The 25,841-nt window shown below is 42.1% G+C and overlaps 2 protein-coding genes across 5 annotated transcripts in view; both read left to right on the forward strand.

The window, feature by feature from the left end:
- Positions 1–808: 808 nt before the first annotated feature.
- On the forward strand, positions 809–3,334 carry FNDC4 (fibronectin type III domain containing 4; the record flags this gene model as incomplete). The annotated part of the gene is given in 7 exon segments (XM_081264851.1): positions 809–828; positions 830–939; positions 1,024–1,139; positions 1,382–1,586; positions 2,043–2,132; positions 2,444–2,568; positions 2,757–3,334. Coding segments are annotated over 7 exon segments (702 nt in total). The 3' UTR covers positions 2,793–3,334.
- Positions 3,335–5,129: 1,795 nt separating this feature from the next.
- IFT172 (intraflagellar transport 172) overlaps positions 5,130–25,841 on the forward strand; it is a 37,014-nt gene continuing 16,302 nt past the window's right edge. Inside the window, exons 1-18 of one of the 4 annotated variants that reach the window (XM_081264505.1) lie at positions 5,130–5,274; positions 8,605–8,748; positions 8,952–9,064; positions 9,786–9,825; positions 10,111–10,176; positions 10,390–10,469; positions 10,669–10,756; positions 11,511–11,725; positions 12,617–12,740; positions 13,156–13,251; positions 14,683–14,844; positions 15,188–15,241; positions 15,420–15,523; positions 15,693–15,778; positions 18,868–18,980; positions 20,071–20,238; positions 24,133–24,269; positions 24,441–24,548. In XM_081264505.1, coding sequence (XP_081120631.1) covers positions 5,236–5,274; positions 8,605–8,748; positions 8,952–9,064; positions 9,786–9,825; positions 10,111–10,176; positions 10,390–10,469; positions 10,669–10,756; positions 11,511–11,725; positions 12,617–12,740; positions 13,156–13,251; positions 14,683–14,844; positions 15,188–15,241; positions 15,420–15,523; positions 15,693–15,778; positions 18,868–18,980; positions 20,071–20,238; positions 24,133–24,269; positions 24,441–24,548 — 1,937 coding nt within the window. In that variant the 5' untranslated portion in view covers positions 5,130–5,235. Of the gene's footprint in view, positions 5,275–7,919; positions 7,953–8,604; positions 8,749–8,951; positions 9,065–9,785; positions 9,826–10,110; positions 10,177–10,389; positions 10,470–10,668; positions 10,757–11,510; positions 11,726–12,616; positions 12,741–13,155; positions 13,252–14,651; positions 14,845–15,187; positions 15,242–15,419; positions 15,524–15,692; positions 15,779–18,867; positions 18,981–20,070; positions 20,239–24,132; positions 24,270–24,440; positions 24,549–25,841 lie in introns of those variants that run through there. The other 3 variants (XM_081264506.1, XM_081264507.1, XM_081264508.1) reach the window with 3 other exon arrangements.

A 25,841-nucleotide genomic window follows, 5' to 3' on the forward strand; every position in this document is an offset into this window, starting at 1 on the left:
ACTTGGCTAATTCCTCCCCGGGAAGGAGGGGTTCTCCAGGTGCCCAAGACCCTCGCACTTGCGTCTCTTCCCGCGCCCCCGCCGGATCATCGGCTTGAGTCCGGGGAGGAGGGATTGGGGGCCCGGGAGGCCGCCATTGGGAGGGTCGTGGGAGGAGCCCCGAGAGAACCGGGGTGGGGGGGCCGAAGGGGGGATGACGGCGGCGAGAACCCCGGCGGGGCGGGGTGGGCCCGCACGTCCCGGACGGGCTGCGGCGGAGCGCGCGGAGCCAGCTCTGCAGAAGGCGGCGGCTGGCTGGCCGGCCGGGACGGTCACATCCCGCTGCAGGGACCGGCGGAGGGAGCCGCACTGCCCTCCGCACCGGAGACCCAGGCAAGCGGCCAGGCCGCGCCGGCAACGCCCCCAGCTCTGGGACAGACCGCGCGACCCGCGCGGACTCTGGGGTCCGCAGACCGGCAGCCGTGCCTACTCCGCCACTGTCCTCTGCCGGCAACTCGGCCTCGCGCTGCCGGCCTCGCAAGGCCAGTGCCGGAATGGGGTAGGGGCAACGCCAGAGTCGGAGGATGGGCCGCCCCCTGGGCACCGAGCAGCCCCCGGAGGCCTGACCGATCGCGAGGACCCGCGGAGGTGGGTGTGGGCAGGGAGAACCGCGCACTGGGGTTGCCGCGGGTTATGCGGGGGCGGGGAAGGCGAGCGGAAAACCGGGCTGCTGTGGGCCGTGGGAAGCCTGGGAGAGCTGCTGCCCACCATGCGTTCTGGGCAGCCTCTGACCCTCACAACTCCTGCCTCTTCCAGGAGCCCCGCCTGGATGTTAAGCGGATGCTCCAGTGCCCCCTCAAGGGACTATGGGGACCATGGCTTCGCTGATGCCTCTCTCCCCATATCTAAGCCCCACGGTCCTCCTGCTGGTCAGCTGTGACCTGGGCTTTGTGCGAGCAGGTGAGTAAAGACCAATGGGGGTGAGGTCAACCGGAGCTGTGAGTGAGTGAAACCTGTTAACCTGTTAACACTGGGCACCCACAGACCGACCTCCCTCTCCTGTGAATGTGACGGTCACTCACCTCAGAGCCAACTCGGCCACTGTGTCCTGGGACGTCCCGGAAGGCAACATCGTCATTGGCTACTCCATTTCCCAGCAAGTATGAATCACCCTTCTGCTTCCCCGACCTGTGTCCTTGGATCTCTGCACATTCCTTCATTATATCCACCCTTTAAATTCCCCTCCCAGAGGTCGGGGAATCTGGGAGCTGGTGTTTCTTGGCTCAAGCTGCCATTTTCACCCTACTCCCTTGGAGTGCTTGGATAGCCCGGAGGCCCTGGTTAAGCCCTGTGGCCAGGAACTGGGGTGAGGCTGCCCTCCTCTCCCATCATCTCCCTGCAGCGGCAGAATGGCCCTGGGCAGCGTGTGATCCGGGAGGTGAACACCACCACTAGGGCCTGTGCCCTTTGGGGCCTGGCTGAAGACAGCGACTACACAGTGCAGGTCAGGAGCATTGGCCTTCGGGGAGAGAGCCCCCCAGGGCCCCGGGTGCACTTCCGAACTCTCAAGGGTTCTGACCGACTGCCCTCCAACAGCTCCAGCCCAGGTGAGGGTCTGGGCTAATGAGTTCTTTGGCTTTTTTCCTGACTTATAATCTCATATTTGCTCCCCAAGGCAAGCAATCATCTAGCTTAGATGAATAGAGGGATGATTTATTCATTGTACTGCCAGGAAAGGAAGGAAAAGCAGGTGGGCAGGGGACTGGGTATAGACGCACTGCTAATGAATTCTTTGGGGGAAGGGCTTCTAAGCTTCCTTTCACCCAACCTCCTGTCATTTCAGCTGCAGCCTGCTTGAGTGAGTTCTGTACCTGACCTGCAGCCCTCCTGACTATTGGTCTCTAACCACCTGTACATCAATGGCTTCCTCCCAGGGATAGGCTACCTTACAACTCCAGGGGCCATACTATGATGGGTCCAACCTGATTCTAATCCCCAGCATCTCCATTCTGCAGTTTTAGTGAATCCTCTGTAACTCTGGAGTCTGTTTCCTGTCTTCTCAGGTGACATCACAGTGGAGGGGCTGGATGGAGAGCGACCACTGCAGACAGGTGAAGTGGTCATCATCGTGGTGGTGTTGCTCATGTGGGCCGGTGAGTAAGCTGCTGGTTGGAGGACCAAGTACTTAGGGTGTGGGACTCAGTGAAGGGGGGAGGTGGCGAAGGTTTTTCTGTTAGGAGAAAATGGAGTGGGAAAAATTACATGGGGAGATGCTTGTTTGAGGGAGGATCATCAAGACAAGTTTAAAGAGAATGAGAGGAGGCTGTTGAGAGCCCAGAGACAAAGACTGCCTGGACACCAGGAATCCAAAGATTTTCTAGAAGTTGTGTGGGTATGTTGTTACTCTCAAGGTTGTGAGTAGAGAGGCTGCCATCAAGGCTTAGATGGTATTGTTGTGTTTCAGCTGTAATCGGGCTGTTCTGCCGTCAGTATGACATCATCAAGGACAATGACTCCAACAACAACCCCAAGGAGAAGGGGAAGGGGCCAGAACAGAGTCCTCAGGGAAGGCCAGTGGGAACAAGACAGGTGATATTGGGCCAATGAAGGTGGGAAGGATAATATGGGCCCAGAGAAGCAGCCAGGGAAAGGGATGAGACCAAAGAGGGGCAGGAAAAAGGGGAGAATGGAAGGTCTGGGATGGAGGAGGCCAAAGAGAAAGGATGGCATCTACTACCTTGCTGAAAATTAAAGACCCAGGCCATTTTCTTTCACAGAAAAAATCATCATCAATCAACACCATTGACGTTTGAGTGAAGATGTGTGAGTGAAGATACAGAACTAGAAGAAAGATGCAGTAACAACCTGGGGATGGGGATGGGGTGGGGTCAGGGAGAGCACATAAAGGTGATCTAACCAAGACTCCAGAGGGTAACACACTCTCATGATCTCAAGCTGGTGCCTATCCTCTTTCCACCGTGAGCAGGGACAGAAGGTAGGTCGGTTAGAGTCTGCACCTCCGGACCTAGAGAGCGGATATCAGATGAAGCATCTCCTATACCCCAGGCCCAGGGAGAGTCATTTATTCAATCCTTTCCCATTAGGTCCCAAATAGGGGCCCCATTTCACCTGCATCAGGACTCTTGGCATCCCCAGCTGCTCTCACATCTTGCCTCTGGGCCTTAGAGAGGGGTGTTTCTGTGGGTACTAGCCCTCCCCCAACCAATAACAGGAATCGCCTGGGACTAGAGGCAGATGCTGCACTGCACTACTCCAATGTCTTCCATGGAGCCTCTGGTGCTCCCCCCTCACCTGGCAGCCCCTCCAGCTGCTGGTGACCTCACTCCTTGGACATTTTTCCAATAAAGGTTCTTGAACAAACTGGAGCTGAGTTTATATTCTATGGTACGCTGAAGACAATCTCCACACCTCATCACTTATATTTGACTGTACATGGGCATCTCACACCATCACCAACTTGACAGGGGCAGATGTATTGTGAGGCATTTGCTTTAATTCTCTGGTCTGAAATGAGTGCAGAGAGACCAGGAAGAAGGGGCATAGAAAACTAGAGCCCCAGTTTCTTTGCTTTGTTGAATGAGAAGGGAGAATACTAGAAAAGACAAAATTCTTCCTGTGCCAATGGAAATTAAGTTATGTCATATGACAGAGCCAGTAGCCTTGTCATCTTCACTGCTTACATCGCTGGCCCATCTCTACATCATAATTCTGTTGACTCCTCTGTCAACCCTATAAAAGACTGAGCAGTATCTTGGGGACTAATGAAAGAGCAGCTACACTAATGGATCCCTCTGTGTTGCATTCTCCTATCCTGTACATTCTTTTGCCTGTTCTTCCTGCCTTTGTCTTTCCTTTCATCTCCATCTCTACCTTTGTTCATTCAAAGTCAGTAATAATTGTAATGCATAAATTTACACAACCTGCCACCATATTCAGAGGAGGAGTTTAGAAATAAAATCGAGGGGGGTTCCATGCCAAAAGAATTATAATTTTGGCTCTATGATGCATTTGTTTCCTGTGAAAATAGGGGCTATCCTCTACTCTTCCCTATTTTCCAAGAAGGAGTTGGTGGGAGTAAGAGAAATACCTGTTGACACAGGTGACCACTGTGGAGGAGAGGCTTCTGAACCCAGAATATGTCTGAAGAGAACATGTGACACTTTCAGGAGAGTTATAAGTCTACTCAACCTTGTATCATTCCACAGGAGGCTTATGAGTAACTCCTTTACTGCATTTTGATCTCTCTGATATGTTACAAGAAATTAAACCAAAAATTTTGAAAGGCACCCTAATCCTAACAAAGATCAAGAAATCAGTACCTTTTGTACTTAACCAATCTCCAACCCCAGGTGTGCAAGCTTTAACCTATCAGGAGAGCTCTGGTCTGACACATAAAACATCCTTATATAAGCAGCAATCTTGAACTCACCATTATCCAGTGCCCAAGTAGGGCATCTTTCATTTCCCTGGCCACTGGTTCTAAAACACTTCCCTCAGACTCTGGAAACCATCATTTCTTGGGACAGGAGTGTTACAGGCTATAGTGACCTCGCATGGAGATAGTGAGCTAAGACTCCAGAAGGAATATAAAGAGTATTTAAATCTTCCATTTCTGGGTTGAGTCCCAGTCCCACCCCTTACTGGCTGTGTTAACTTGAGCAAGGGACACCCCTAATAGTCTCCTGATATATAAAATAGAATAATGCGATCCTATTTAAAAGTAGCTTTGAGCTTTAACAATATAATGTATGATTCATATTTTGCCCAGTACCACGCAGACACATCCTGTGCAAGTCGGGTTACTTATTTGTGTTTAGTTCCATCAAATGCCCTTTGTCCTATTCGCCCCCCCGCCCCACCACCACCCGCCCGCCTCACCCACCCCGAGAATTTGAGGAGAACACTCTCAGCCACGCTGAAATGCATCAAAGAGCAAGATGATTGCGAGCCGGGGACTTGCTGAAGGCTTGTGGGTGGGACTTGGTCTTTGGTTTGCATGCAGCAACAGGATTGGTTGAGGAGAGGATTCGTCAAGAATCCTCTCGGACCAGCCCAAAAGCTCACTGCGCTTGCGCACGCAATTTGCTTCGCCGAGAATTCATTTCGTGACCTTGCGTCGTGCGCGGCGCTCCGGTCGCGTACGCGTCAGCGTAGTCGCATCGGCTGCTTGGCGGGTTGTCCAGGTAACCGCTGGAGTTGTCGCTGTCTGTAGCTTCTGAGAGACAGGTGTGCGTCATGCAGCTGAAGCACCTGAGGACCCTGCTGAGCCCTCAGGTGAGGAGTTGCGTGCCTCTTCCCTCCCCCGGACGCAGTGCGTTCCGATAAAAGTCGGGGCACTGAAGTTTATAATGATGAGCGCCTGCCGTGCGCAGAAGACTGTAAAGGATCTAGCGATGATGCGGACTCCGCTCGGTCTGTACAGCCTTCAGTAGGCGAGGTGGACCGCTAATCACCGTAGTTTTCCGTACATTTCATAATCCGTTGTACAGCAGGCTCGGTGCTGGGGCTCTAAGGAATCGCTGCCCCTGCCTTCAAGAGCCTCATTCCAGAGGAAGACCTGCACGTGTAGGCCACGAACATAATTCTACACAGAAGGAAATAAGCGCTTTAGGTGCAAACCCGAAAGAGGGAAGGGTGGAAGATTGAACCTTCATTCTGATCATGAAGTTTCGTCGCCTCCAGTTCATAGAGGCTGGGCACTAGGGAAGGAACCCTGAACATGGTGGACAAAGGGTGGGTTTTGGAGTTAAAAGACCAGAATCCAAGTCCCAGTTCCACCACTAATCTAGCCGTATGACCTCTGACTTTAGGCCTTATCACGCAGTTTCTGAGCACTCCACCAGCTTACAATACTAGCAAACTTAGAGACTTGGGTGAGAGTTAATGAAGTAATATACACAAAAGAGCATTGCAAACTATTAAAAAAAAAAAAAAAAGCAGTGTGCAAATTGATGCACAAGAGAGAACATTCGGAATTGAAAGGGCTACCATAAGGCCAGTAGTAAGAATATCTGTCATAATTGAGTGCTCAATATACACCCAGGCAGCATAACTAAAAATGTTAGCATTGTGATTATAGTCAGACACACAGAGATTTAAATCTTGGTTCTGCCACCTACAAACTGTATAGAAACTTGGGAAAATTACTTAGCCTTTTTGTGCCTCAATTTCTCCCATCTGTAAAAGTAGCGTTAACAGCATCTATCTTGAAATTGTGAGGTAAAATGAGATAATGTGTGTGAAGCACTTATTAAAATGCTACTCTATGGAAGTGCTTGTTAAAAGTTAGCTGCTTAGGGCTGGGAAATATATTGCCTTGCATGCACAAGGCCCTGGGTTCAATCCCCAGCACCCCCCCCCCACACACACACAAATGTTAGCTGCTATTGTTCTATTCTCTATCTCGCTTAATCCTACAACAGTCCAGTGGGATACAAAATGTGAAAAAAGAATTAGCCAGGCATGGTGGTGCACACCTGTAATCCCAACTACTTGGGAGGCTAAATCAGGAAGATCACAAGTTCAGGGTTAAACTGGGCAACCTAGTGAGTCAAATATAAATAAGGAGCTGGGTGTGGTGGTGCTCACCTATAAACCCAGCAGCTCTGGAGGCTGAAGCAGGAGGATTGCAATTTCAAAGCCAACCTCAGCAATTTAGTGAAACCCTGTTTGTAAATAAATTATAAAAAGGGCTGGGGATGTGGTTCAGTGTGAAGTATCTCTGGGTTCAATCCCCAGTACCAAAAATAAAGAAGGGCTGGGGATATAGCTTAATGGTAAAGAACCCCAGGATTTGATCTCTAGTAGGGAAGAAGAGGGAGAGAGGGGGCAGGGGAGGAAGGGAGAGAGGAAGGAGGAGAGAGAGGAAGGAGAATTAATTGATTATGGTACTTCACAGAGAATGCGGCATTTGGAAAATAAAAAGGAAATTATAAAAAAAGAAAGTTGTACTTCTTACTCAGTAAGTTGCTCCAGAATCTATAGTTTAAAAATTGCTTTGTCCTAATGGAAAAATTGGAAATGGATTCCTCCTTCAATCTCTTAAAATAAGATGATGTCATGATGCAGGTAGGGCCACATGCCCAGGATCAGGCACAGCCATGGAGCAGGATAATCAGCCAAAGTTGATGAATTGTCCTCAGCACTTCTAACCTAATGTAATGAAGAGTTGGAGGATGACAGTGGTGGTGGTGGTGGTGTAACCATTTTCTGGCTCTACTTTGGGGTTTGGTCAAAAAAGCCTAATATCAGATGTAAGTGGGTTAAGAGTAAAAATTGACAATGTGTTAAGCCAGAGGTCTAGATTCCATGTAATTAATCACAACAGGATTGAAGCTATTATTTTAATTTTGTTTTTAGTTGTAGCTGGACACAATACCTTTATTTTATTTATCTTTATGTGGTGCTGAGGATCAAACCCAGAACCTCAAATGTGCTAGGCAAGCATTCTACTGCTTAGTCACAACCCCAGCCCCAAAGTTAGGTTATTTTGTTTGTGGTGCTGGGGATTGAACCCAGGCCCTTGTGCTCAGCACTCTACCAACTGAGCTATATCTCCAGCCCTATTTTAATTTTTATTTCAAGGAGGAAAACCTTTAGGGATAGAAAAATAGAAGACCAGAGCTGGTGGTGGGAGGGTCAGACATGAAAAGAATAATCCATTAGGTGCTGATCACTTCTAACTTGAGCTTCTGTGAAGTGAGTGGTTAAGAAGGGGAAAAGTGGCATTGCTCATCCTAAGTCTCAACTCTAATTATGTAACTTCCCATTCCAAAACTTTCTCTGTCTTTCCATTTACTGCAAAATAAACTCAAACTCCTTAGCCTGGCCTCAAAGATCCATTCTGATCTGGCCTCAGTCTGTTTCCTGCCTTGTCTCTTCTATTCATCTAAACTAAATTACTTTTTCTCATCCAGAATTCACCTTTGCTCATGCTCTTCATTCTATTCCAGGTAATTTCCCTTTCAACTGCATTCATTCTTCAAAGTTAATTTTGACCACTTCAGCATAAAATTATCTTGGGCTTCTCCAAATTATTACTGCATTCTGTATGTACTTCTCTTATGGGACTTTTCCATTTCATATCATCTTATGAGATCCTAGGGCTGGGTGTGTCTTACTTTTCTCAGTAGGTGCTCAAAAACATTAATTTAATAAGTAGCTAAAGACTAAAACTTATTAGACCAATTAAATTTATTTCAGTATCAGTCCTGGGATATAAGGGAACAAGGAGGCCATTGCAGGGATATATTGGTATAAGTGACTTAATGTTTTGTATTATGAGTCTAAAAGCACATTGCTGGGGCTGGGGGTGTAACCCAGTGGTGGAGCGCTTACCTAGCACTAGTGAGGCACTGGGTTCAATCCTCAGTACCACATAAAAATAAAATAAGGTATTGTATCCATTAAAAAAAAAAAAGCACATTGTCCAGGATCTGACGGCCTTGGAAACCAGAATGGAACATATGTGTCTTTTTATTTTAAGGAAAACACTGTGATGGGAAGAAAATGGAACAAAATCATAATAAAACTAAGGGAATGGGAAACACTTTTGGCATTCTAGACTAGCACCTGGTGTCTTTTTTTTATCCCTTTGCTCTACAGGATGGAGCTGCAAAGGTGACCTGCATGGCCTGGTCCCAGAACAATGCCAAATTTGCTGTCTGCACAGTGGACCGAGTGGTATTGCTGTATGATGAACATGGGGAGCGGAGAGATAAATTCTCCACCAAACCAGCTGACATGAAGGTGAAGAGTACTTGTGTGTACCTTAACCCGTTGAGGTAGCTTTACAAACCTGGAAAACTTCTTAACCTACCTCCTAGCCATCGGCTTAGGAAATGGCCTACCCTTCTTTTTCTCAGTATGAATCGAGCCTGTTAGAGCAAACATGTACATTTTCTCCTTATCTCTTTCATGTATACTCATTATCTTTTTCTTTTTACTTTTAGTATGGCAGGAAGAGCTATATGGTAAAGGGCATGGCTTTTTCTCCTGATTCCACTAAAATTGCCATAGGACAAACTGACAACATCATCTATGTCTACAAGATTGGAGAAGACTGGTGAGGGCAGAGATTGGGGCATGGGATGGCCCAGAAAAGAAAGGGAAGGCATGAAAAATGCCTCAGTTGGGGAAGAATAGAGAGGACGGGGAGCAAAAGCCAGGCATGGAAGGCAGAAACTTTCTGGAGTCTGTTGCTATTGCTTCAGTACCTTTGTCTGTCCTGTGTGTTCTGCAATCCTATCCTGAGTAATGAGTCTAAGGTCACCAGAAGTCCCCCATGAGATCCTGACACCCAGTGTGATGTTTTTTTCTTTGCTGTTTTGTTCCAGAGATTTTCAGGGTCTCTCTCATGCCTCCTTTAAGAATTCCTCCAGGGGGGGCAGGATACACTAGGACCAGGAAAGTTATCTGGTCTTTCCTTTCTTGCTTCAGCATCATTTTTGGCAATTTATATATGGAAGTGGGTTTTTGGTGGGTTTTTTTGTTTTTTGTTTGTTTGTTTGTTTGTTTGTTTTGGTACTGAGGATCAAACCCAGGGGCACTTAACCACTGAGCCAAATCCCCAGCCCTTTTTATTTTTTATTTTGAGACAAGGTCTTGCTAAGTTGCTTAGGGCCTCACTAAGTTGCTTAGGGCCTCACTAAGTTGCCGAGGGTGGCTTTGAACTTATGATTGTCCTGCCTTGGCCTCCAAGTTGCTGGGATTACAGGTGTGGGTCACTTTGATACTTCACCCAGTATCGAAGGGGTTTTTAATGTTTTTCTCATTTTATTTGGCAGGGGTGACAAGAAAGTCATCTGCAACAAGTTCATCCAGACGGTAAAGTTCAGACCAGTCCCTGGGAGCTTAACTTGAGCAAAACATATTGATATATCTGCTTGTAAATGTAACCAGGAGTTGGCATTTTATAACATGTCAATATGACTTTTCCTACTGCAAGGATGAAGGTTGCCTGGCAGCTCGTTTGCTTTCCTTCTATGAGCCCAGTCGTGTCCCCTTCTTTCCTTCCCTGTGGAAGACTAGGATGGTAGTGTGTGGTGGGGTGGCCAGGTTGTGCTAAGCCACACAAACAGGGTTACCCTTTTCACCATTTCTTTCACATAGAGTGCTGTTACTTGTCTGCAATGGCCTGCAGAATACATCATTGTCTTTGGACTGGCTGAAGGCAAGGTAAAGGAGAGAAGGGAGACACGAGAGAAGTGGTAGGTGGAGATAATGGGTCTGGAAAGAGAAATATGATTCATTTTCTCCCTTCAGACCAAGTTGTGTGTTGGGGGTAGAGAATACATAGGGACCAGTTTTGTGCATTTTGCTTTTTTTCTTAGGGCCTGGGTGAAATTGAAAGTTACCTAACCAGACTTGTATCCATTCTTCCATTTTCAGGTTCGTTTAGCAAACACTAAAACTAATAAATCATCTACTATCTATGGAACAGATTCTTATGTTGTGTCACTGACAACAAAGTGAGTAAGAAAGAGAATATCATGAGAGCTTGGAAATGTCAGGATAAAGCTGTTGGAGGTCTAGATTGGGAGATCATAGTGTGAAATATGGAACCACATATAGAATAGGGTTTGACAGAGAAGAGAACTTTCTTGGAGAGACAGAATAACCTCTTCCTCTACTTCTTACCTTTACTCCTTTTCTCTCTTTGTTTTTTAGTTGCTCTGGGAAAGGGATTCTCTCTGGTCATGCAGATGGTACCATTGTTAGGTATTTCTTTGATGATGAAGGCTCCGGAGAGTCACAGGTATAAATAAAGGATGCCCTGGAATAGGACTAAAGGAAGTTTCAGGATCCCTCCTAGAGGAGACTGGACATCTAAGGCACTAAGATTGAAGCAGTAGGGGAAGAGGCTGGAGGAAGAGATCTGAGGATCTCAGGGAGAGAAAGAGTTGGATGTGGCCACAGAGAGGAATCATGTTCAGAAAGCTGGAGTTTATTATTTATAAGAAGGGATGATTCAGGTCTGGAGAACCTTAAGACAAAGGGAAATAAAGACTCTGAGGGGAAAGAAAAATGAAAATTATCCTCATTTACATATATAAATTCATAAGAAAAAAGTTAACTGTTTAGAAAAGGACAACATGGATGTTTTGCTCTGTATAATTCAGTATTGTTTGAATCATTTACCCTATAAATTACTCATATAATAACTAAATTTAGCCCTCCTAAAAAAAGGAGGAACCATATGCTCTCTGTGGGCCTAGACTATATTGGTTAATGTGTAAGACATCTCCCTTATATGGCTTTTCTAGGTGCATATTAGAGATCTCCAGCATGTCACTATTTTGTGAATATGGCCTAGAACTCAAGGCCATAACTTTATATGTTGTGTGTATATATGTGAGACAGAAAGGTAACTTGTGGAATCTTCAGGATTAAGATGTGTTAGGGTGGGAAAATGTTGGAAGAAATATTTCTACAGGGTAGGATGGTCAAGTGGGTTATGAGGTACTGAGAATGAGGAATTTTCAGGACAGAACCCTCTACTTCTATCTTAGGGAAAGTTGGTTAACCACCCATGCCCACCCTATGCCTTGGCTTGGGCCACCAACAGCATTGTAGCTGCTGGCTGTGATCGGAGGATTGTGGCCTATGGAAAGGAAGGCCATGTGCTGCAGACTTTTGATTATAGCCGTGACCCTCAAGAGCGGGAGTTCACCACAGCTGCAGCAAGTCCTGGGGGTCAGTCCGTTGTGCTTGGAAGTTATGACAGGTAGGTCGGCTTTCTGATGTCATCTTCTGCCTCCTTTTCCTGTGAACCCTCTGCTGTAGTCAAATTATTCTGAACCAGAGTAAGAGACTAGTCAGAATCAAGTATATGTTGAAGGAGATTCTCAGATTATAAATCATGCTCTTTCCCCTTCCTGTTTCTACCATGCCTTGGCATACTGGCACTTCTAAATGTACCATTCTTGTGTTTTGTCTCTGTGCCTCTTCCTGGGATTCTACAGCAGAATCATTTCCTATTTCTTTGTGTTGCCATTGCTCCTTTCAGACCACTGGCTTAAAGTTTATCACATTATATTATAGTTTATTGCTTGTGTCTGTGGCTGTAATGAAGAATCCTTGAGAGAAGGGCTTATTACTTACCCTCTTATCTCCAGTGCTTAGATTAGCATCTAGTGCAGGATATACAGTCAATGTTTGGTGAATGAAGAAATGAATCAATGAACATAGTGAATGTTAACATTAGATAAACAGCTAGGGTCTGGGACCAATCACTTCTTGGGAGCATGATTTACCCTGGCTTTTTCAGTCTCGGTTTCTATCTCCTTCAATCGTATGTATCTCCTCACATTCTTTTCTTTCTTCCCTTACTCCTACCATTTCTCCATTTCTCTTTTTATATTTTTGTACTACTGATTGTTCATTTTTCTTACCTACCCTCATCTGTTGTTTTCTGCACTCCCATCTCTTATTCCATTACATTTTGCCAACTTCCTTTACCACTTTTTTGTCCTCCCTCAGTAGACTGCCTAGCTTGTCTATTCTCTGATTTCCTTTCTTCTCTGATATAGCAAGATTGATTTCCTTCAGTTACTAGTTTATTTTCACTCTTTTGCTCAATGTTCATCTCTTCTAAAAATCACATACTTCATTTCAGACTTCGGGTACTCAACTGGAGCCCTCGAAGAAGCATCTGGGAAGAAGCCAAGCCCAAGGAGATTGCCAATTTGTACACTGTCACTGCCTTGGCCTGGAAGCGGGATGGCTCAAGACTTTGTGCAGTATGTTACTAGTAGCCCCTTTCTGGATTGGTGACTTTCTCCAAACTAGGAAAAAAAATCCTGCCTACCCTAAAACACTCTCCCTTGGCACTAGAGAATCTCGTCTTTCCTTTTGATTCCAATCTAAAAATCTGGTGTTAAAGCCAAGAGAGGGAGATATATCCTTTTTCAGAGGCTCCAAAGGACAGAGTTTGGTAGGCAGGGCTTATTTCTCCCTTATTATTCCATGCATGTATGATGTCCTCGAGGCCTGTGTTTGCTGCCTCTTTTCTTCTGGACTTCTGAAACACACCAACCCTTTTGTAACAACTCTTTTCTAGATTTTAAAGCATAGATTTAGGGGATGTCTCTAGATAGCCTCTCCATGCCAGTGTACTGTGTGTCTTACGTTTTATGCTGTCACTTTCCTTTCTAGGGCACACTCTGTGGTGGGGTGGAACAGTTTGACTGCTGTCTTCGAAGGAGTATTTACAAGAACAAGTTCGAGTTAACATATGTGGGACCTAGCCAGGTGAACACCAAGATCTTGCTTGGCTCTTTCACCTTTTTAACACTTCCCTGCCTGCTAGCCACAACCACAGTGTCAAATTTAAGCTTCACTCATCTGACAGAGCTATTCTGAGGGATAGAATGTGTCAGGGAAACTCACTAGCAACCTTCCTGCTATAGTTCTCCCACCACCATATTGTAAGAAGAGGTTTAATCACCAGGCTTAAGAAGTACAGAGATTGCCAGTTCCATCTTCCTTGTTTAAAATGTTGCTGCCTATCCACTATAAACTGGGCAAGTAAACTCTGTTGTTTTAGGACCCATGAATGCTCATATATGCTGTTGCAAGTTAATTTGTAGTTCCCCAGCCTACTTTTCTCTTTACCTCTGTTCTTTCCTTCATTTATTATTCACTGGTTCCCTCTTTCTTCTAGTGTCTCTAGAAACATTTTATTCTTTCTATCCTATGTATTAGCACCATTAGGCATTGAGAATATAAATATAATTATCTGTAAGATATTTTCTCTTAAAGAGATCATTGTAGGCTGGTTGTAGCTCAGGGGTAGAGCACTTTGGTTGGCATTTGTGAGGCACTGGGTTTGAACCTAAGCACCATATAAAAAAATAAATAAATAAAGGTGTTGCATCCATCTACAACTAACTAAATATATATGAAGGCTGAGTGATAGTATGTGCCAAAATGTTAGCAATTCTTTATCCTTTCAAAAAAAAAATCATTATAGCAAAGGACATGTATCAAAAAATAATATTAAAAAAAAGTACATGCTGGACACAGTGGCATACACTCATAATCTCAGCAACTCAAGAGACTGAGGCAGGAGGATTGCAAGTTTGAAGACTCCCTTAGCAACTTAGCAAGACTCTGTCTCAAAATAAAAAATAAGGACTGGGGCTGTTGCTCGGTGGCAGAGCGCTTGCTTCACATGTGTGAGGCACTGGGTTCAATCCTCAGCACCACATAAAAAAATAAACAAAATAAAGTCATGTCCATCCACAACTATTAAAAAAAATTTATAAAGGGCTGGGGATGTGACTCAGTGGTAAAGCGCCCATGGGTTAAAGTCCTAGTACCTAATAATGATAATAAGTAATACAGTACTCTCTTATAACTTATTACATGAGAATATAATACAGTACTCTCGAACTCTTATAAAAGTTTCCACAAATGCTATAGTGATTGGTTTTACCCAATGGAACTTTCAGAATTATATGTATTATGAGTAGCAAAAGAGATAATATATGAAAGCATTTCATGAATATTAAAGCTCTATGTAAGTGTAAGGTATCATCATTGCCAACAATGTCCTAGGCCAGGTGAAGAAACAAGGTATTAGCTATGTTCAGCACTATGGAGGTGGGCAAAGACCACAACACATTCACACTTCTTTTGGCCTGGGGAAGCCTAAGGAGCTCGGACCTGTCCCTTACCAAGGTGATTGTGAAGAACCTATCATCAGGAACACGGGTGGTACTCAAGTCACACTATGGCTATGAGGTGGAAGAAGTGAAAATCCTGGGAAAGGAGCGTTACTTGGTGGCTCACACGTCAGACACACTGCTTCTGGGAGACCTGAACACTAATCGCCTCAGTGAGGTAGGAACCAAGAATGGAAGGGTGGGTAATGGGGCATCTTGGCTTTTTACTCCTGGGGACCAGGCCCCTTGGGGTAGGAACTCCTCAGGAAGCTCTAATATTCTGGGGACCTGGTTTCAGGAATGAGAGGTTTAGAATTCTGGAGTGATTAAGAATCTCCATAGTTGGACTGTTTTTATGCCATTTCTCAGAAACATAGGTACCAAAGCAAAATCTGACAAAGCATCTTTTGCATGGTTTCAAAGCCTCTCTAAATTTGACCTCCCTGCTTCCCACCTGTCATTCTTTCAGCCTCACCTTGGATAATTATCTACATTCTTATGTCTTCTCCTCCACTTCACAGGTAGCCTGGCAGGGATCTGGTGGCAATGAGAAATATTTCTTTGAAAATGAGAATGTGAGTAGAGCTTGATTTCACTTTACCATCTTGATTAGCCCCCTTCTAGCTCCTGTGTCAGAAGAAGGGCAAGTGACAAGGGATAGTAAGATAGCAAGGAGAAAAGTCGGAGTCACTGTGAATACAGTACACCTAATTCCACTGTTTTTCTTCATGCTTCCTTTCCCATTCTTCCCAGGTTTGCATGATCTTCAATGCTGGAGAGCTAACCCTGGTAGAATATGGGAGTAATGACACCTTAGGTTCTGTACGCACTGAATTCATGAACCCTCACCTCATCAGGTAATCTCATGAGGTTCTTTGAATACTTACAAGCTAAAAGGATTTCTTTTGGACTTCTAAATTCTGTGTCCTCGGGTTACTCTAAAAACCATCCCATGTGGTACTTCAAAGGCTTCAATAAAATCCCCAACTAAGCCCATTTTGCTTTACCTCACCTCTTATGTTTCAGTGTCCGTATTAATGAGAGGCACCAGCGAGGAATGGAAGATAATAAGAAACTGGCTTATCTTGTTGATATTAAGACTATTGCTATAGGTAAGATTCTGTCATACTTTTAACAACAAAAGAGATGTTTGTATTACACTTCCATATCACAGGATTGTATTCAGTGGAGAATCCAGGAGTCAAAGGCACCAGGTAAATATGTAATCCCATTCTTACAGAGATTGTGTGAAATGTTTGAGTCCATTTGTGTGTCTCTATACCTTGTCTAGATGTACACAATTGGGTACTTATTGCATAAACCTGCCCATATAACTATTGTGTTCTCTAGAGATATATCTTAGACCCTGCAAATTGGAAAGAAGAACTATTAGAAAATTTATAAGTTTTCCTGTTTAGCCTTTACAGAATCATAGACTTTCTTTTAATATTTATTTTTTTAGTTATAGTGGACAAAATATCTTTATTTTTATTTTTATGTGGTGCTGAGGACTGAACCCAGTGCCTCATGCGTGCAAGGTGAACGCTCTCACTCTGAGCCACAATCCTAGCCCCAGAATCATAGACTTTTTAGAACTGGAAAAAGTCCTTATTTTTTTTTTTTTTTTTTTGTATAGTTTGCCATGTGACTAATAATGACAGAATTTTTTTTGCATTTCACAAGTGTTTGCAATTATAAATCTTACTTTATATTTTTATATTTTGCAATTATAAATCTTACTTTATATTTTTTTGTCATGAAATGTCTCAATAATTTGAGGATAACGTACCTATACAATATATATTTAAGAATGGGGCTCTGGAATCAAACCATCCCACTTCTCTGCTTGCTACCTGTGTTATCTTACCTAAGTTACTTGACCATTTTGTCCCTCAACTTCCTTATCCAATAATGGGGACAAAAATAGTGCCTACTTCATATGAAAAATACTCAGATTGATGTACAATAAGCACATAAAAGTGTTAACTATTAATAGTAATGATATTATTACTTATTTACCCATACCCAGTTCTGTCAAATCCTAACATTTTGTTACATTTGCCTTATATCTTTTATCTCTTCTCTTATTGTTGAGCATTTAAGTTATTGATTTTTCACTATTACAGTGATTCATTTCTTTAAGATCTATACCTAGAATGGAATTGCTGAATCATAGAGGAGATGTATCTTCACTCACTAAATATTTCCAAATTGCTCTCCAAATAGATTGTACCAATGTATTCTCACCCTAGCAATTAGAGTTGCCATTGTTCAGTCTCTTCCCCAATACTGAAATTGCCTGACTTCATAACTTGGCTCATTGCTGTATATGAAACAATATCTCCTTCTATTAATTTCATTTATTTACTTATCACTTGGATTTCTTTGTCTGTGTACTGCCAGTTCCTATCCCTTATCCATTTTTAAAATCAAGTTGTCTCTTAATGATTTTTAAGTTCTTTGAATATGCATATGTAACCCTTGATGGTTATTTGCATTGCAGATATCTTGTCTGCACTGTGGCTTGTTTTTCTTCTCCTTTGAGTGTTTTAGCGCTCAGACACTTTTAATGTAGTCTATCTGATCACTTTAAAAAAATAGTTTGTGATTTTTGAGGTCCTATTTAAGAAATTCTTCCCTATTCCCTCCTGTATTTTAAGATTTTTAAATTTTGCTTTCCACCTGGAATTTATTTTTATGTATAATGTGGGTAGATTTAATTTTGTTTTTTTCCATATGTTTAACCATTTATTGAAAGTCCATTTTTCACCCACTAATTTGTAATGCCATTTCTCTCATAAATCAAGTTTCCATATACATGTGGGCCTATTCATAAGGTAGTTTTACATTTCATGAATATTTCACATAAGCTTCCTGAGCTCAGAAATATAAATATCTATGATGGAAACAATAATGTAGTTCAAGAGGCCCAATATTCTAGTGACAATAATAAGCTATGAGACTTTATAGAAGTCCAGTCACTCTTTAGTTCTCATTGTCAATGTATGTAGAACAACATAGTTCTTCTATTACATATTTGGGTCACAAGCCCCTTTGAGTGTTTAATAAAATAATGACCCTCTGTGAGAAAAATGTATGTACACACATAATTTGTATACGATATCAGGGTTCATGAAGTTCTAGCATTCTATGATTTACTTGTATTTGGGGCATTAAAACATGACTTGATCATTTTGATTTTTAATTAAAAGAAAATTTCCTTTAAATTGATCTTCCCATTAATATACATTAGCTGACATTTGGTCTTTTTATGTAACAAAAGCAGGCACATTGCTCATTAATAATGTATATCAGTAGGAGATGTGAATGGCTTTGATCAGGAGACTCTGAAAACGTCTCAGCCAACCCTGAGTGGTCTGCCTTAGATGTGATCATTTTTTTTTTAATATTGTTTGTAATACTCAGATAAAACTAAAATATTAATCCTCTGCACTGAGCAGCCTAACTTTAGTCACAGGCTTCTCCTACTTTTGTCTGTGTGCTTTTCCCATTCTTTACCCTTCAGAGCTCTTACACCATAGGCACACAAATCTGGTCATCATTTCATTCATTAGCTTTCTCTCACTGGTATACAAAAACTGGCTCATCCTTAATGTGCTCAGTGCTGCCTTCCAGAGGATTTCATAAGTAGTAGAAACTGCTTATACAGTAGTTCTGATCTTATGAGGCAAAATGTAGGAGTTCCAGAGAGGAATCACATTCTTTGATAGATCTGGACCTTTTGAGTTAACTATAGAGTGAAACAAAACCATCTACAGTACTAGATAAGATAATTTTTCAAGCATCCTAGCACAATTTACTGTATTGGTTATTTCCATTTCCTTGTGACACACTGTAGACTGATGTAACATTCTCTCTTTTTAACACACACACACACACACATATATGTATGTATCTATATATGTATGTGTGTGTGTGTGTGTGTGTGTGTGTGTATATATATATATATATATATATATGTCTTAATACCTTTATTTATCTATTTTTATGTGGTACTGAGGATGGAACCCAGTGCCTCACACATTCGAGGCAAGCGTTACCACTGAGCCCCAGCCCCAGCCATGATGTAACATTCTTAAAGCCCAACATATGATTTTAAGACCAGACCTTTACCTACTACCTCTTGCCTGGTATATTACTATGCGGAATCTTTCTTACCTCTCTCTCCTTTACTCTATAGTGGATCTGATTGGTGGTTATAACATTGGTACCATCAGCCATGAGAGCCGTGTGGATTGGCTGGAACTTAATGAAACTGGGCACAAACTCCTCTTCAGGGACCGGAAACTTCGTGTGAGAAGGGTTACTTTGGCCTTAGGCCTTGGCTGGCCCATAGAGGGTGTGAGATAAGCTGTTTCCAGGGTTGGGTGGGGGCAAGATGGGGCATAATTTCTTTGTTCTGTTTGCCATTAGCATAGCAAAAGGTATAGAGGAATCAATATTCTCTGTATTTAGAATCACAGACTGTCCTGTATTACCCTCGAGGAGACTGTATTATGATGGTAACCAAATCAAGAGGGGAGTTTGAGAGCTGATTTCTCTCTTACTAGTCACAAGTTTATGTCTTCATGAAACCTCCATGTCTGCTTTCCTCCTCCTGGTGCCTAGCTGATCTTTGTCCAGATTTGCTGCTCCAGTGCTCTTCAGCCACACATTCCTGAAGACATTGAAGCTGGCTTGAGTCTCCTCCTAATCCCTTATTGATTCTCCTCTCAATATGATGTTACCAGCAGGGTGCAATTGTGCACACCTATAATCCCAGTGCCTGTAGAAGCTGAGGCAGGAGTATCGAAAGTTCAAAGCCAGCTTCAGCAACTTAGTGACTTAGCAAGGCCCTAAGCATCTCAGGGAGACCCTGTCTCAAAATATAAAGGAATGTGACTCATTGATTAAGCACCCCTGGGTTCGATCCCTGGAATTAAAAAAATATATAAATACACACACACACACATGCATGTGTGTGTGTGTATGTGTATGTATGTGTGTATGTATATTTGGATGACATCACCAAGGAATTCAACCTTGGAGTCAAAGAAACAATCTAGTGATTGTTGATTTCAGTGAAAGTCACATTACAAATTTCCATATCACCTAATTTGTCTGGTGTCCTTCCTTTTGGTAATTCTGGCCCAGAGTTATTCTGAGAATGAAAATCTGATCTTCACCTAACTTTAACTCCTTAGATGTATATCTTTACTGTTTTGGTCATCTCTTATTTGGCCAGAGTCAAGATATACAAATTCATCATAAACTTTAAGGGGTAGATCAATAAACTTTGAAATTCAGCATGTACCTGACTGGTAGGTCAGATCATTTTATCATAAGGGAAAAAGATTCCCCTATAGCCCCTTCTAACTATGCTGTCTGCCTCTTCCTTTTTCAGTTGCATCTGTATGATATTGAAAGCTGCACTAAGACAATGATCCTCAACTTCTGCTCCTATGTGCAGTGGGTTCCTGGGAGTGATGTGCTGGTAGCCCAGAACCGAAACAGCTTGTGTGTGTGGTACAACATTGAGGCACCTGAGAGGGTTACCATGTCCTCTGTCAGGGTATGTTGACACTAAGGGAACCTCAGACATTATGTCAGGCTTATTAATTAGAGCCCTGAGGAGACTATAAAGATTACTTGGTTTTCTCTGCCCACCATCCATAATCTCTGATGCAGTTGGCAGGTATCCCCATTAATGGACTGGCTTCCAAAACTATCCTTATTCAGTTTCCTGATATTATATTAGACCCTTGGTATACGGTTCCTCATTATAGTGGACTTGGGATTTCACTGAGTTCTCTCTAGGCTGGAAGATAGATCCCTGGTGGGAAGGGTGGCTCTATGCTGTTCCCTTAGTGTGCATTCAATGTTTTAAGTCATCAGAATTCCTTTCTATCTCAGATTGCAAGTAAAACTCTCTTTGCTGTCCCATCAAAACATCATACACACACAGTAATCTTTCAAAATCTGAGAGGAATCTATGAGAATAGAAAAGAGACATGGGACCCTGTGCTAGGCTAGTATGTATGATGGTGTGAGTGTGGATAGAGACTTGATGCTTTGTTTTGGTTCTTTTTCTGTCTCTCTGTTTTTCTACTTTGTTGCCTCATTTCAGACTGAAATCTAAAATTTGTCTTTTTAAAAAAAAATACGCTTTTTTCACTTTGAGGTTTGGGGATTATACATCCTAGTACTATAGAAATTACCCTTGAAAGTATAAAGTCTCAAATTAATCAGCATGTAACCCTCTCTCCCCTGAAAATAATGCAAGGACTTTAAAAGGCTTTAACTTCAACCTATCCTGCTTTTGCAATTATTGTCCAGTATTTTAGTTCTAATCTTTTTTTTTTTATCCCCAAATTAGACATTATCTGTACAGGTAGAATATAGATTTATCATCCTGGTATCAGTTTCTTGTGTTCACCTTTTCTTTTTGCAGTACCAGTCTGCCCTCTGGAATTATTTTTCTTCTTAAAGAATATCATTTAGAAATTTGTGAAAATTTCTTTAGCAAAAGACAAGAAATTTTTAAAAAATGAGAAGTACTCAGTTTTTTATTATCTGAAAATGTTTTTATTTCGTTTTTATTCGGAAAAGACACTTGGACTCAGTACCCAACTCTAGGTTGACAGTTCTAAGTTTTCTTAAACTTTTCTATATGTTATCCCAATGATTGACTTCCATTGTCATTCTGACAGCTTTATTAGCAGCCCTTTCTGCATAGGTGATCTGTTTTTTCTCTTTAGTTGCTTTTTTTTTTAAGTTGTAGATGGACTTTTATTTATTTATTTATTTATTTTTATGTGGTGCTGAGGATCAAATCCAGTGCCTCACACATGGTAGGCAAATGCTCCACCACTGAGCTACAGCCCCAGCCCCTCTTTAGTTGCTTTTAAAATCTTCTATTTATTTTTCTTAGGTATTTTGAAGTTTCACTACAGCGTCTCTAGGTACAAATTTTTTCTCTCCTACTGTCTTTTTTTTTGCAGTAGTAGGGATAGACCCTAAGGTGCTGTATCACTGAGTAAATCCCCAGCCCTTTTTATTATTTTATTTTATTATTATTTTGTGTGTGGGGGGGGTATTACTGGGGATTGAATTTGATGCATTGCTATTGAGATATTTCCCCAACTCTTTTTATTTTGATCTTGAGATAGGGCCTCTCTGATTTTCTGAGGCTCGCTTTGAATTTGTGATCCTCTTGCTTCAGCCTCCCAAGTTTCTGAGATTACAGGCATGTGCCACCATGCTCCTCTCTTTTTTTGAGGCAGAGTCTCATTATATTGCCCAGGCTAACCTCAAATCCCTGGGCTCAAGTGATCCACCTATGACTACATGCATGCACCCCACACCCAGCTAAATATAATTTTTTTCCCACAGTGCTGGGGATTGAATTCAGGGTCTTGTTCATGCTAAGTACAAGCTCTACTTGCTGAGTCACCTAGATATAAATTATTTAAAAATTAATTCTGCTTGATATATATTGTGCTTCCTGTATTTGTGAATATTTGTATTTTTATCCATCAGTCTTAGAAATTTCTTAGATATTATCTCTTCAAACACTGCTTCTTCTGTCCCTTTCTCTAGTCTCTTTATCAGCACTCTTATTGAGCATATGTTAGACTTCTTATTCTATCTTTTTTGCTTTTTTAACTTCTCTTTCATAGTTCCTTTCTTCTGAATGTAGCTCCATGCTACATTCTGGATAATTTCTTAAGACCTACCCACCTTTCAGTTCTGTAATGCACTTTTCATTCTTGTCTAATTTGTTATTTAAACCATCTATTGAAGTTTTACTTCAGAAGTTAAATATTTCATAAAATTTTGTTTGGTTCGTTCTCTAATCTGCCTTACTATTTTGATAGTCTCTTATTTCTATTTTTTAAAACTGGGAATTGAACCTATGGGCACTTTATAACTGAGCTAGATCCCCATCCCTTTTTGTTTTTTATTTTGAGAAAGGATCTAAGTTTTTTAGGGCCTCACTAAATTGCTGAGACTGGCTTTGAATTTGCAGTGCTTCTGCCTCAGCCTCCTGAGTTGCTGGGATTATAGGTGTGCACCACCATATCTAGCATTAGTCTCATATTTCTTGCTTAATTTTCCATTCTGTCTTTTAGGTCTTTAAGCATTTCATACTTAGTTCATAATTATTTTATAATCTGTAACTTTTTAAAAAAATTTTCAATGCATTATCTATAACTGCTATTTTTTTAAGAGACAGAAAGACAGTTTTTTTTTTTTTTTAGAGAGAGTGAGAGAGGAGAGAGAGAGAGAGAGAGAATTTTTAATATTTATTTCTTAGTTCTCGGCGGACACAACATCTTTGTTGGTATGTGGTGCTGAGGATCAAACCCGGGCCGCACGCATGCCAGACGAGCGCGCTACCGCTTGAGCCACATTCCCAGCCCTATAACTGCTATTTTTAATATCTAAAATTCTTGAAGGTCTAAAACTGCTATTTAATTACCATTTGCTCTTTCATAATTTTTTTTTTTTGTATTTTGGTGATATTTTAGTTGTGAGCTCGTGTATTCAGTGTAATCTTTTGGGATTTTGAGACAAGTTTTTGGACTCATGGACATGTTTTCTACAAGAAATAATTCACATTTGCTTTTGCAGGAATCAGCATGTTAATTATCTGAACACTTGGTTTTGTTGCCTTCACTAAAGAGTGGACCCCACATTTAAGGAGAGGTCTCTTTCAGCTTCCATGTTCCACTGAAGGGCTCTAGTTTTATTTTCCTGATACTGTGTTTGCCTTCAGGGCAACTTCACTTTCCCCCTTGCTCAGTTTCCATTATTCCTGCTCAGACTTTTATCATATCAAATTTTGTTTTCCTGTCTGATCTCTTTTTGAGAGGGTTAGGTAGGATACAGGTAGGGAATATTCTTAGTGATTTCTTCAGGTGAACTCAACAATCCATTAAAAACTATATTCCATTAAAAGTATATTTCAAGCCAGGTATGATGGCACACACCTATAGTCCCAATGGCTTGGGAGGCTGAGACAGGAGGATTGCAAGTTCAAAGCCAACATCAGCAATGTACAGTGGCCCTAAGCAACTTAGCAAGACCCTGTTTCAATATAAAAAATAAAAAGAAAAATAACTGGGGATAGTTAGGCACCCCTAGGTTCAATCTCTGGTACGAAAAATAAAAAAGAATACCTAGTCTGTGGTATTGCTAAAGAAGCAGATACCATACTTTGTCTTACCTCCAGACTTTGCTTTGGTGCTGTTGCATCTGTGAGTGCACTTTGATACTTTTGATACTGCATAGATAAGGCATTTTTATCTGATTGGTAGAAACTAAAAGATTAGGAAAACAAGGACAAGTATAATTCCCTCCACGTGTGAGCACTACAATTGGGTGAGGGTGGGTCTGTTCTGCAGTTGATTTGGTGGAAACACTAACCTGGAATTTGGGGGGATGGGGCTATGATCTTTTACAGGGAGATGTTATAGGTCTGGAGCGGGGCGGGGGAAAGACAGAGGTGATGGTGACAGAAGGTGTGACTACCGTTGCCTACACGCTGGATGAGGGCCTTATTGAGTTTGGAACAGCAATTGATGATGGCAATTACACCCGGTAAGAGGCTGCTGATAACTAATGTGGTAGTGGGAGAGTCTGGGTCTGAGAAGGGTAAATAGGGTGAATAATAACCTGGCCTCTTCCCTCCCTATGCCCCAGCACCAGTATTCCTCTGTGTCTTCTAGATCCTGCCCTCCTTCCTTATCCTGTGTTTTCTTTTCTCTCCAGGGCAACAGCCTTCTTGGAGACCCTGGAAATGACCCCAGAAACAGAGGCAATGTGGAAAACCTTGAGTAAACTGGCCCTAGAGGCAAGGCAGCTACACATTGCTGAGAGGTAATGCAGATGTGTAGAACTGAGGTGCCTGGCAGCTAGCCTGATATGGGGTTCATAGGGACTGACCCCATGAGCAGTTTACCCATGGGCTGCTCCTGCCCAGTGTGTAGGCACTGCTTCTCTTTCTGTTGCCAACAAGTACGAGAGCCCTTCTGTGGGGCATTTATTCCCAACACCCTCCTATCCTAGATCATAAGGGAATGCCTTTTATTATTTTTGCTTCCCCTTCTTGCAACTAGATTCCCCTTAAGAGTTTTTAACACTCAAACCCTTCAGTCCCATGTATGTTGATGTTCTAGGAGAGGAGTTAATAAGACTTTAGATTCTAGCCTCCTTGAGTTCAAACCTCCCTTCCACTTACCAGCTTGTGTAACCTTAGAGAGGTTATTTACCCTTTCAAAACCTGTGCTTTATTTTTCTCTATGTCAAATAGAAATAATAATAATATTTACCTCATAGAATGGCAAAGAAGAATGGTAACAGCAGAATAAATGAAAGAATCTTGCAAAGAGCTTATAGTATTATAAGTGCTCAATAAATGTCAGCTGCTATTTTGGATAGGAACCATCATTGATCCCTTTTCCCCCATTACCCCCATAGACTCTGAGCAAGTTTAAGGACTCAGTCTTCAAAATATATCCTGATATATCTGATATCTGGTCCAGCCCTACTATCTGCCCCTAGTGCAGACCACTGCCATTTTCTGTCTGCAGTATTATGAAGATTCTTAATGAGCCTCACTGATACTAGTCTTGTACCCCTACAATTCACTGATTCTACTGCAGATGAGGTAATTTTGTTTTTAAAACATAAGTTAGCTGGGTATAATGGCACATTCCTCTAATCCCACAACTTAGGAAGACTGAGGCATAAGGATCACAAGTTCAAGGCCAGCCTCAGAAACTTAGTGAGACCCTGCTTCAAAAAAAATAAAAATAAAAATAAAAAAGGATTGGGGATATAGTTCATGTATAGAGCACCCCTGGACTCAATCTCAGTACCATAAAAAATTTTTTAAAAAGTTAGATTGTAGTCATTTTTGTGACCTTCCACTAGCTTACTGTTAATACTTAGTATAAAACCCAGGCTCCTGGGGTTGGGGCTATAGCTCAGTACAGAGCACTGGCCTAGCACTTGTGAGACAATGGGTTCAGTCCTCAGCATCACATAAAAAATAAATAAATAAAATAAAGGCATTCTGTCCATCTACAACTACCAAAAAAATTCTAAAATAAATAAACAAACAAATAAAATAAAGATGCTGTCCATAAAGAACAAAACAAAACAAAACAA

Source organism: Spermophilus citellus (assembly GCF_964194105.1).
Source record: "Spermophilus citellus genome assembly, chromosome: 13".
Taxonomy (NCBI): Eukaryota; Metazoa; Chordata; class Mammalia; order Rodentia; family Sciuridae; genus Spermophilus; species Spermophilus citellus.